At 39.0% G+C, this 12242-nt stretch overlaps 1 protein-coding gene across 1 annotated transcript in view; it reads left to right on the plus strand.

Moving 5' to 3' along the window:
• The window catches only part of ddx10 (DEAD (Asp-Glu-Ala-Asp) box polypeptide 10), a 188306-nt gene that overhangs the window by 94538 nt on the left and 81526 nt on the right, over positions 1-12242 (plus strand). The window contains exons 14-15 of the mRNA XM_059646651.1: positions 8891-9022; positions 11763-11921. Of these exons, the coding sequence (XP_059502634.1) occupies positions 8891-9022; positions 11763-11921 (291 nt within the window). The remainder of the gene's footprint in view (positions 1-8890; positions 9023-11762; positions 11922-12242) is intronic.

Here is a 12242-nt window from a genome sequence, read left to right on the forward strand (position 1 = left end):
CTCCAAAGGAGAGTATCTTCAAGTTAAGATAGCAATCCTTAATGAGAATTAAGTCTAGCTGAAACTGTTCATGCTTGGACAGAATGTTTTACTGTGATTTTTAGTTCATTAGAACTCTTGAGTGATTTTGAATCAATTTGGCTAAAGTGTTGAAGTTTTATTTCTCTCTCAGTAATTTATGGATAACTTGGGCTTCCCATCTGCCATTTGATGCCTTAGAAATTAGACAAGCAGGCAACATGTGTCCAGCTGTCTGTCATTCTAAACCAGTCACGAGGGAATGTGCTGGAGTTTTGCCACTTGACTTACTTCCTTCTGAAATTACTGTGCTCAATATCTCCGTCTCTTTCAAATAAGTTGTTGGACAGCAGAACCTCTGTACTGTAATTTAGCGGAGAATGGAATCTTGTGACTTCTTGGTACATTCTTGCATTGTACTTTGAGAGTAACTTCGCTGATTACCAGTTTAGATCTGACAAACTTGTGTCGATGGAAATATGGAAAGAATATCATAATGGTAACAGACTGCCTTTTTGAACTTGTGCTTCCTGCGATTTCCATTTAAATTGCAATGAGCGGCCCTTGTAGATATTTTTAGTCTCTCGTATACTTTGTAAGTGAAATACAGAGAGTCAAATAATGTTGCATGTGAATATCATATGCAGACCCAAAGTTCTGAACATTGTTTAGAAATGGTGAAAGAATTGTAGATATTCTGAAAATTTCTTCAAATCTGGCCGACACGTAGTCGCAAAATTTGAAGTAATATGACAGTTTATATATTCCAAATGTAGGCAATTAATTTAGAACTAGCACAGTAAAATAAAGTGCCTAGGATTTTGAATAATAATATGGTTTTCTTTCCTGCAACTTAGTGGCCTGAAAATTGTACTTGCTGATGCTCTTTGAAAATGTACAACAATGTTCAGTCTTATTTTTCAGACTTAGATTGGTAAAATACTATGAAATTATTATTATGCTTGTAATTTACAAGAATCAGATCAATTTTATTCGAACATCTCCAGTTTTGAAGGCACCAGCTTGATCTGATTTTAAGACTAGAATGTTTTGTCTTTAGTCTAGAAAACCTGTATATCAGGGGCTGACAAATTGTGGTTTGTGGCCCCTACGTTTATTATTTTTGTGTTTTTGAATTACTAATCCAATGAACTGTTTAAAGTAAGTGCAAAGGAAAGACTTATTTTAACCTACACCAATAGTCAAAAGAAGCAAGCTATTTGTGCATCTCAGCAGCAACATATTTTTTGCTTGTCATAGTTATGATCTGTGCAGTGAAACTAATTTCAAAGGTTTGTCTAAATGAAATAATAAAAAAGAATCAGCAAAAATAATTGTTGAACGAGGGCACTTTGAAAATGACAAAGATAAGTTTTATTTCAGTATTTTAAAAATGAAGTACAAATTGTTAGAAATGACCAGAAATATTCAAGGGAATTAGATATGTTTTATTTGTTATTTTAAGAGGTTTGGCACTTCATGCTATAAAACAGAGACCTTTAGTGTTATAAATTCAACTTTGTAACAATGAGTCAGCTTGACACGTATCATCAAAAAGTGGTTTCTCTTACGAAAGCCGTAAGCATTTGTGTCCATGGGTCAGTCATGGTTGAATAAATTTTGCTCTAAGGGACTTATATTAAAGCAAATTAGTTAGCATAGTAACACACACATTTTAAATGATTAGTTTTAGTGTGACACACAAGTATGAAGCATTCCACTTTTAAGTGAAGTGTTCACCTTGCATGAATACTTCCAAATATAACCACTCTTTTTCCTGTGTCCTTGAGTTTGTAATGACAGGCCAGACTGAACACAAGGAGACACTTATGGCACAAACGGGAGTTTAGTGGGAAAGAGTAATAAATTATCAAGGACATCATGAACCTGAAATGTTTGATAATGGATTGCGATACCATCCTTGAAGGAAACTTGGATGCTTACAAATAATTGCAGAGGAAAATAGTAACATTCTATACTGCTGTTTAAATGAATTGTCAAAACTCTTGCAGCACAAAAAGCATATGCTGGTAGCAATGTATTAGTGTTGTATTATGAACAAAATTCAAGCTGATCATCTCAGCTTCATTCCACCAAGAACATTCCTTCGGGTAGTACCTAATGTACGACCATCTTCAGCTGCTTTATCAATTCTCTTTCCTTCACTATAAGCTAGAAGTTGGGATGTTCACTGATACTTATTGATGATAGCACACTGCTCAACATCATCTGGCCTTCTGCAAATGATGACTCCCCTTCCCGAAGAAGTTGTATTCATATGTGGCAAGAGTTGGGCTGCATTCAGGTTTGGGTTGACGAGTGCAGGTAGTATTTCTGTCACACAAGTATGAGGGAATAACCACTTTGAACAAGGGTGAATCCAACTGTCACTGCCTTCCCTGAATCGCCCGCTGTTAACATGGTAAACCATGGACACGTTAGCTCCATTGCCCAGAAACAACTGAAATAGCTGCCTTAATACTGTGACCGCAAAAACAGGTCGGGGCTAGGAATTCTGTGGCAGGCTGTCCCTTTCTATCAGCAAAGCCTCTCCACCACCTAAAGGTCCCTAGTGAGGAGTTACTAGAATACTCTTTGCTTGCCTGAATGAGTGTGACTCCACTGTCACTCTTGAATCTTGTCAGCATCCAGGACAAAATAGTCTGCTTGATTGACATCGCATCCACCACCTTTATCTTCCAGTTCCTTCACTACACAGGCATGGTAACAGCATGTACCAATGGCAAAACGTACAGCAACAACTCTCAGTACCTTCCGGCTTCTACCACAGAGAAGGACAAGGTCAGCAGATATAGAGGGACACCATCGGCTTCAAGTTCCACTTCAAAGCAGACATGTCTTGACTCAGAAATATATCAACCGTTCCTTCACTGTCCCTGGGTCAGAATCCTGCATCTGCCTTCCTAAGAACACTGAGGGTGTGCCTATATCACATGGAATGCAACAATTCGAGAAACAGTTCACCACCACGTTCTCTAGGGTGGCTAGAGATGGATGACAAATGAAGGTCTACCAGAGGTGCTGAACTACCCCCCCCCCCCCACCATGAAAGAACAGAAAACATATCATTTGAGGCCCTAAGTAAGTTCATTTGTTGTGCTATGAGTCTATTTTTATTATAAGTATTACAAAGAAGAAAGAAAATTACAGCACAGGAACAGGCCCTTCAGCCCTCCAAGCCTACGCCGATCAAGATTCTCTGTCTAACCTGTCATCTATTTTCTAACTGTCTGTGTCCATTTGCTCCCTGCCCATCCATGTACCTGTCCAAATATATCTTAAAAGACTCTGACGTGTCTGCGTCTAACAGCTCCGCTGGCAACGCCTTCCAGGCACCCACCACCCTCTGTGTAAAGAACTTTCCACGCATATCTCCCCCAAACTTTCCTCCTTTCACTTTGAACTCATGACCCCTAGTAATTGAGTCCTCCACTCTGGGGGGGAAAAAGCTTTTTGCTATTCACCCTGTCTATACCCCTCATGATTTTGTAGACCTCAATCTCTGTCTTTCTAATGAAAATAATCCTAATCTACTCAGCCTCTCTTCATAGCTAGCACCCTCCATATCAGGCAACATCCTGGTGAACCTCCTCTGGACCCCGTCCAAAGCATCCACATCCTTTTTGTAATGTGGCGACCAGAACTGTACACAGTACTCCAAGTGTGGCCGAACCAAAGTCCTATACAACTGCAACATGACCTGCCAACTCTTGTACTCTACCCCGCCCAATGAAGGAAAGCATGCCATATGCCTTCTTGACCACCCTATTGACCTGCGTTGTCACCTTCAGGGAACAATGGACCTGAACACCCAGATCGCTCTGTTCATCAATTTTCCCTAGGACTTTTCCATTTACTGTATAGTTCGCCCTTGAATTTGATCTTCCAAAATACATCACCTCGCATTTGCCCGGATTGAACTCCATCTGCTATTTATCTGCCCAATTCTCCAGTCTATCTATATTCTGCTGTAATCTCTGACAGTCCCCTTCACTATCTGCAACTCCACCAATCTAGGTGTCATCTGCAAACTTGCTGATCAGACCAGCTACACCTTCCTCCAAATCATTTATCACAGACAGCAGTGGTCCCAGCACAGATCCCTGTGGAACACCACTGGTCACAGGTCTCCAATTTGAGAAACTCCCTTCTACTAGTACTCTCTGTCTCCTGTTGCCTAGCCAGTTTTTTTATCCATCTAGCTAGCACTCCCTGGACCCCATGTGACTCACTTTCTCCATCAGCCTGCCATGGGGAACTGCAGCAAGTCCCTAATTTTTAAGGAGTTGCTCATTTGGGTATTAAAATGGTGTCCCCCCCCACCACATTTCTCAAAAATGGGAGTTGCTGGAGAAATCTAAGTGCTCAGCCGTGATGGTCCTGCGGCCTTCTAGGAAAACAGTTATGTATTTACCTGCTTGATTGTTGCACTGAACGTTTCATGAAACAAACATGACTGAAAGTAGATTTTATTTATTGTGTTCTAGGCAGATTTCATAACCATTATATTTCAGACACGGATTTTCTTTTTTTTTCCTATTACTTTGTGTTTGTTTTAACTTTGAATTTTATTTTCAAAATGAAAGTGATTCTAATGGTGAAAATAAGGAAGCACAGTTGCAGCCAAAACTGGATTTTGTGAAACAGCTGCCCAATCTACCCCCACCCTCTCATTTCTCTGAAATGGCCAAGAGAGAACATTAAAACACAGAAGATTTGAAGTTTTGGAGATTATTCATGACTTATCTTCAAATATGTGTTTATAGTGATCAACTCTGTCTCACCACCACCATTCTCAACTCTGTTTTTGGTAAATTGTAAGTTTGATTCCCTAACATCCACTACTGGTGGATGCCCAAAAGCCCACATATTGTCTGCAGGTTGTTGGATGTATGATAAACAGTGATCACATTGCTTTTGCTGTGCGAAATCTGAGTGATTGCATTTCATTTTTGCTTTATGGAAATCTCTTGTTGAAACCATTTCAGTGAGGTAGCTGTAGAAAGTCATAAAGAATCCTTTATTTTGAGGAGGGGCAGGGAAGAGTGAAAGATTTAAATGCACATCAATTCTTCCACTGAATTATGTGTATCATAATATCATTACAGAAAAGAGTCGATTTCAAGCCTTTCTTTATGTCCAGAATCTTGACTTCAAGTTAGAAATTAAGTTTTACAAAGTTACATACTGCTAAACTAATAATTTATAGAGAATCAACCTTGGCTATTGCATCTCACTTCTTTTTAAACATGAGTTGGAGACAAGGAAAATACAGCTCTATCTCTCTCCAACCAAGTATCATCTCTTGTATTCCTGCTGGATGGCATAACTGTCAACCTGCAGGTTTGACAGTTTTGTTATCCTGCACTTAAAAGGATTTTTGATATATTTGTTTTGTTTTTTGTGGTGGTTCAGAAGTTGAGGGCAACTTTAAGCAACTGCTTATCCTTGTGACCTTTTGGCTCCATTTTTAGGCCTTGTATTTGAGATAATCCTGTAGCAAGTTTCTGATTGTTGAAGATTTTAGATTCTACTGCATCTCTGTCAAGGTAATATGCTGTGTGATCAACTAAAAATCCTAGAAAACTGGCCATTTAAAGCCAATTTCCAGTCCTTGATTTTGTTGAGTTAATGTTTGGTTAGTAGTTTAGAGTGATTAGCAAGAGATTTAACATGCATACTGCATAGGCAACTGTTCTAGTGCACATCCTCACAGGATAGAATGTCTTATAAACTGTTCCAAGGTATGTTTCTATTTCCTTTGTCAACTTCACTTTGCCCCCAAATTGACAGCATTTCTGACTTCCTCATAGGTTTAGACGTACTGTCAGAGCATGAATGCCCTTTCCTTGAGAGATCTTGATGTTGAATGATGGCTTTTCTGTGATTTTGCGCTCTGTGTGGCCTAACTCTGCTCCGATTGGTTAGCACAGTCATATGACAGGTGTGCCTGAGTTTGGCTATTCAGCATTAACAGTCTGGAACAAGAGATAACAAGGTGTAGAGCTGGATGAACACAGCAGGCCAAGCAGCATCAGAGGAGCAGGAAGGCTGGCGTGTCCGGCTTAGACTCTTCTTCAGAAATGGGAGGGGTTGTAAGGGGTTACGAAATATATAGGGAGAGGGGGCGAGGCAGGTAGAAGATGGATAGAGGAGAAAGGTGGACAGGAGACAGACAGGTAAAGAGGCGGGGATAGAGCCAGTGAAGGTGAGTGTTAGAGGGGATTTAAGGAGGAGATAGTTCAGTCCAGGGAGGACAGACAGGTCAAGGGGCTGGGATGAGGTTAATGGGTAGGAGTTGGGGGTGGGGCTTGAGGTGGGAGCAGGTGATAGGTGGCATTAAAGACAGGTTAGGGAGGTGGGGACAACCTGGGCTGGTTTCGGGATATGGTAGGGGGAGGGGACATTTTGAAGCTTGTGAAGTCCACATTGATACCATTGGGCTGCATGGTTGCTGAGGTGAACGTGAGGTGCTGTTCCTGCAATCTTCGGGTGGCATCATTATAGCACTGCTGGAGGCCCAGGATGGACATGTTGTCTGAGGAATGGGAGGGGGAGTTGAAATGGTTTGCGACTGGGAGGTGTAGTTGTTTATTGCCAACCGAGCGGAGGTGTTCTGCAAAGCGGTTCCCAAGCCTCCGCTTGGTTTCCCCGATGTAGAGGAGGCCACAACGGAAACAGCGGATACGGTATACCACATTAGCAGATGTGCAGATGAGCATCTGCATGATGTGGAAAGTCTTCTGGGGGCCTGGGATGGGGGTGGGGGGGAGGTGTAGGGGCAGGTGTAGCACTTCCTGCAGTTGCAGGGAAAAGTGCTGGGTGTGGTGGGGCTGGAGGGGAGCGTGGAGCGGACAAGGGACTCCTGGAGAGAGTAGTCCCTCCAGAAAGCAGATAAGGGTGTGAGGAAAAATGTCTTTGGTGGTGGGGTTGGATTGCAGATGCTGGAAGTGCCGGAGGATGATGCAGTAGATCTGGGGGTTGGTAGGGTGTATGTGAGAATGAGGGGGATTCTGTATTGGTTGTTGTTGCGGGGAGGGGGTGTGAGGGATGAGATGTGGGAAATGGGGGAGACACGGTCGAGGGTGTTCTTGACCAGTTCGGGGGGATGTTATGGTCCTTGGAAAAACGAGGACATCTGGGATGTCCAGGAATGGAATGCCTCATCCTGGGAGCAGATGCGGTGGCGCCGAAGGAATTGGGAATAGGGGATGGTGTTTTTGCAGGAAGGTGGGTGGGAGGAGGTGTACTGCAGGTAGCTATGGGAGTTTATGTGCTTGAAATGGATATCGGTTTCCACGTGGTTGCCAGAGATGGTAACAGAGAGGCCCAAGAGGGAGAGAGAGGTATCCGAGATGGTCCAGGTGAACTTAGGGTTGGGGTGGAAGGTGTTCGTGAAGCGGATGAACTGTTCGAGCTCCTTGTGGGAACACGAGGTGGCGCTGATTCAATCATCAATATAACGGAGAAAGAGGTGTGGTTTAGAGCCAGTGTAGAGTGGAAGAGGGATTGTTCCATGTAATCCAGAAAGAGGCAGGCATTGCTTGGGCCCATGCGGGTACCCATGGCCACCCCCATTATAGGAAGTGGGAGGAATTGAAAGAGAAGCTGTTGAGGTCTGGAACTTGAGTTTATCACCAGCATTGTCCTCTTGCACTTCCAGTTCTGCCAGTGAGACTGCCAGATATCCAATCATTTGAATGAAATGTTAAGCTAAAGCATCAGTTGCCTTCTTGTGAATGTAAAAGATCCAATAACACTAACTGAGCAGGGAATGTTCTCAGTATTCAATCCAATATTTATTTCTCAATCAATGTCAATAAAATAGATTATCTTACCATTTTTCTTGTGTATGGGGGACTTACTGAGTACCAAGCACATTTTTGTCTTGCAAAAGTGGCCTTTCCTGCTTTGGTGAGAGTTGATTTATTATTGTCACACGTACTGAGATACAGTGAAAAGTATTGTTTTGCATGCTAACCAAACAAATAATACCATACATAAGTACGTCAGGGTAATAGAACAGAAAGCAGAAAATAGAGTTTATGAAAGATGCCATATGACAGAAAATGCTTTCATTTTGATCGATTAACCGAAAATGTGAAAAAAGAACAGGATTTAAAAAGGGCGTCAATCTAAATGTTACCAACATTATGTTGCTAGGAGCTAAGTAGAATTTTATCAAAATAGCTGTTTATACAGGTGCCTGAACAAGCGACTGTAGGTTATTTTATATGAAGGGTATTACAACTGAGTCCGTCTCTCTGCACTTTGTGATTCAGATAACTAAAGTAAAATTAGAATGGGCGTTTTTCATTTATTCTTTCTGCATATATACTCCAAGGCCCCTTCTAGACTTTGTTTTATTAAACTTTTTATTTTTTGCTTCGAGGACATGTTTCACTTCAGAAGTTTTCTGGAATGTTTAACTGCTTACACACAATAGGATGCTTTTAGTTGTATGTTATAAGAAGACTGACGTGAAAACACTAACATAAAAAGTGACGATGTTTCTACACCTCTGCTGTTGGTTTTTCTAGGAAAAACAAATTTGGAAAATAGTGAAAAAATTTATACCTTTATGATGAGATTTACTTTGGGTTTCGTGAATGTTTTGCTATCTTTTTCTAGTATTTCTTTCCTAGCATGTCACTGGTCTAGTTCTGTGCTGTTTTTGAGTAGGCCAAACTGTAGTGATAATAAATTTTGAAGAAGCATTTAGAGCTGTTTCAGAGCTGTAGCATTCTTTTTTAATATTATAGCTTTATAGGAAATATTAATATGTCATAATGTATATATGTGATTGCAGGCCGAATTTTTGTATAGCCAAGACTTATTTTTTATTTTGTAGAAACCTGATGAAAAAGAACAGGATAAAATAAAGAAAACAATAACAAAAAAGACAAAAGTCAAAGAGGCAAAGAAGGTCCTGAAGAAAAAGTTTAAAGTGAATACAAAAGTCACTTTCAATGAAGAGGGAGAGGTGAGTTTCAGAAGGAAACATAAACAAATAAGTTATTTTTGTGGCTGATTTTGTTGCACTAATTAAACTTTAGTCTGACATTTTATGTAGAATATATTTTCGCACAGTAAGAAATAAGTTCTTAAAAACTTGAACTGAATTGAAAATGATTATGTTGTACTTGAAATGTTAACTCTGTTTCTGTGTTTACAGATGCTGCTAGACTTGCTGAGTTTCTTCAGCACTTAAGTTTCTATTTCGGATTTACAGCATTGTTGTATCTCACTTTTAGTATAGAAAATGAAGTGTTTGCTAAATGAGATGAGACAGCAGCTAGTCACAAATACATGTTTTGAATCATGTGGTACACATCAAAAACTTATCAGAATGAATCCTTTTGAAAAATCTTTGAATTTTCCTGCAGGCAGTCTTTTCTCAGAAGCCGTTGGGAATCTTTTCAAATCCTTGTTCTAACAGCCTGGCCACTAATTCACATACATTATCTTCCCAAAGTTATCTCGAAATCATGAAAATTGTCACCAGTTCGATTATAAAAAGTTTTTCTTTATTAAATCTACATTTAAAGCAATTGCATCATGGAGTATTTGTGCAAAATCTAAACTTTTGTCATACTTGACTAACTTGGGTTAAGTTCATCTTAATATTGGATTTAATCATATCCATTAAATGAATAAATATTTGAAAATGGAAAGTGAAACAGGAACGCAAATGTTATTATATTATTTGAGGTATGGTTAGCTAGTACAGTCACTGTTAGTTTATTGATCCTGTGTTTAATCACATTGCAGAGCATGTGATTTTGGAAATGACATTTTTCCTCTTCAGTTTTTATCTTGTCAACCAAGTTCTACGTTGTCATCTCTAGATCTAAAAGGAATCAGTTCTGGTCAGTTTTCCAGTAATGCTGCAAATTTTGCTCTGTATCACATGTTGCCTTTTTTGGAGAGATATTCTTAATTTCCTGTTTCCTGCAATGTTCCCAATTCAATTATGTAATAATCAGTTGATAAATTTAGGAAGTATTCTATGAATATGTTTGTCCTAAGCAAAATGCACTTCAACTTGTTGCTACTTAAGCAACTAAATTGAAAGGCTAAGGTGAGAGAAAAACTTGAGGGGATCTTTGGACAAACAGAAAGCAGCAACAAGATGAGTCATTAAGTGAAATAATGATGAGAGGATTCTTGATAGCTACCACTGTAAGTTTGGTGGCAAATCATTTGGTTAAAAATTTGTTTAGAAGTGCTTGTGGCCAAACTCTGAAAGTGGCTTTTGAGATGTATGAGGTAGTAAAAGATTATTCACCAAGGTATTTGAAAGCAGAGTTTCAAATGTATAACAAAAAGAAAGCTAACATTTCAAAGACATTGTCAGATATTTTAGAGTGCACAGAGATTCTGAAGATGATGGCTAATTTGTTAGTTAACAGCAGCTTTTAAAAATTGAGAAAATACTGGCTGAATAGGTTTCTAGTCAAGCCAATAGGAATATTATCTTCATAGCAAAAGGAGGCTGGATTGACTAAAAGTTCAAAAAAATATAGAAGTGGTGCCAAAGGGCACAGTATGTTTATCAGAAATGTATTTCAAGGATTGGAAAAGCCAGAGCTAGAGCTGTGTTTGGACTCCAGCTGTCAGTAGATACGTGAGCCCTGAAAGGGAGTGGGAGTAGAAAAGTGAACCAAAATGTTGCCTTGCTCTTTAGGAGGGTTAGAAGATTCAGGTTGGGTGGTAATTGGAATGGAGAATTTAAGCATTCTCTGACATACTGTCTTTGAAAGGGACTAGGGAATTAGAAATACAACTGTTTAAGGGTCTAACAGACAGCTGTTAATATTTTTCTCTGTAGCTCTGTTTAGCATTTCTTATAAGTGAATCAAAAGAATTTACAGGACAATAAAGTGTAATAAATCAGATGAAGGGTCTAGGCCCGAAACGTCAGCTTCTGTGCTCCTGAAATGCTGCTTGGCCTGCTGTGTTCATCCAGCTTCACACTTTATTATCTTGGATTCTCCAGCATCTGCAGTTCCCATTATCTCAAAAGAATTTACAAGCAGATTGAGCTTTGGATACTCAAACAAGTTAAAATACAGATTCAACATGAGACTAAAACAATAGGGTGGTTGATCAAATGAAAGGATCATTCCTTTACTCATTTCACATCTTATGACAATGAATGTCTGCAGGAATTAGTTACTCAGGTTTTTGTTTACTTTTAAGAAATTATTTGAGTGTTGACATGGGTTTGGAGATTTGAACCTGATTTTTTTTTCTCTAAACTTAATGCTGAATGATATATTAAAAAAGCTATACCCCTCAGTGACACAAATTTCTTAAATACTGAACATTGCTTCCATTTTGGTTTGTTGCTTTATAGGAATCTATTGAGTGTGATTTAATGTCAATTTCCCCCACCTGACTCCCTAGTTTAAAAAATAATTGGGCACATTCTGTTAATCTCATTGTGGAAAGTAATTGATTTAAAGTTTGGATTAGAATTTGAATTTAGACCACAAACTTTGTTCCAAAGCTGAATTTAAGATATTGGTGAGTCATTATTTTTACAATGGGTGTTGCATGAAGAATGTGCATTTATTTTTATGTTTAGAACAATAACTTCTTTCAATAATTGATTTTGACAATTTGCTCATTAAGATCACAGTTGGAGCAATTGTTAAATAATGGTTAATATCAGTCTTTTTATTTTACCATTAACACTTCACACCATTTCTATTCTGAAGGTGATTCAGCAATGGCCACCGGTACAAAAGAGCAAACTAGATAATGACGAGGATGATGACAAGGGAGGAATAAATATGGAGAAAGCAAAAGAAAGGCTACGTGAAGAGGACAAATATGACAAAGAAGCATATAGAATGAAGATAAAAGAAAAACATCGAGTAAGTGTCATCTGGTAATTTTAAAAAATTGGACTATGACATGAATATTTAAAATTGTTCATTGAGAAAAGAACAGCTTTGAAGTTTATGTTCTAAGTAGCATGGATAATGAAATGAACTGGATTCAATATCGCCTCGCAGAAAAGGTTGAGAAATAAATTATATGCTTTTCTGATTAATTAGATTTTATAAATTTAAAAAAAAACTTGGAAGTAACTTTCAGTTTACCCAAGGGCAGCGTAATTTGTAATACTTTCCTGTTGTTTTTATCTCATCTAGCTGACATGCTTGGCAATCTGATTTTTTGTACTTGCCTTTAAG

The sequence above is a fragment of the Stegostoma tigrinum genome, chromosome 6 (genome assembly GCF_030684315.1).
Source record: "Stegostoma tigrinum isolate sSteTig4 chromosome 6, sSteTig4.hap1, whole genome shotgun sequence".
In the NCBI taxonomy this organism is placed as follows: domain Eukaryota; kingdom Metazoa; phylum Chordata; class Chondrichthyes; order Orectolobiformes; family Stegostomatidae; genus Stegostoma; species Stegostoma tigrinum.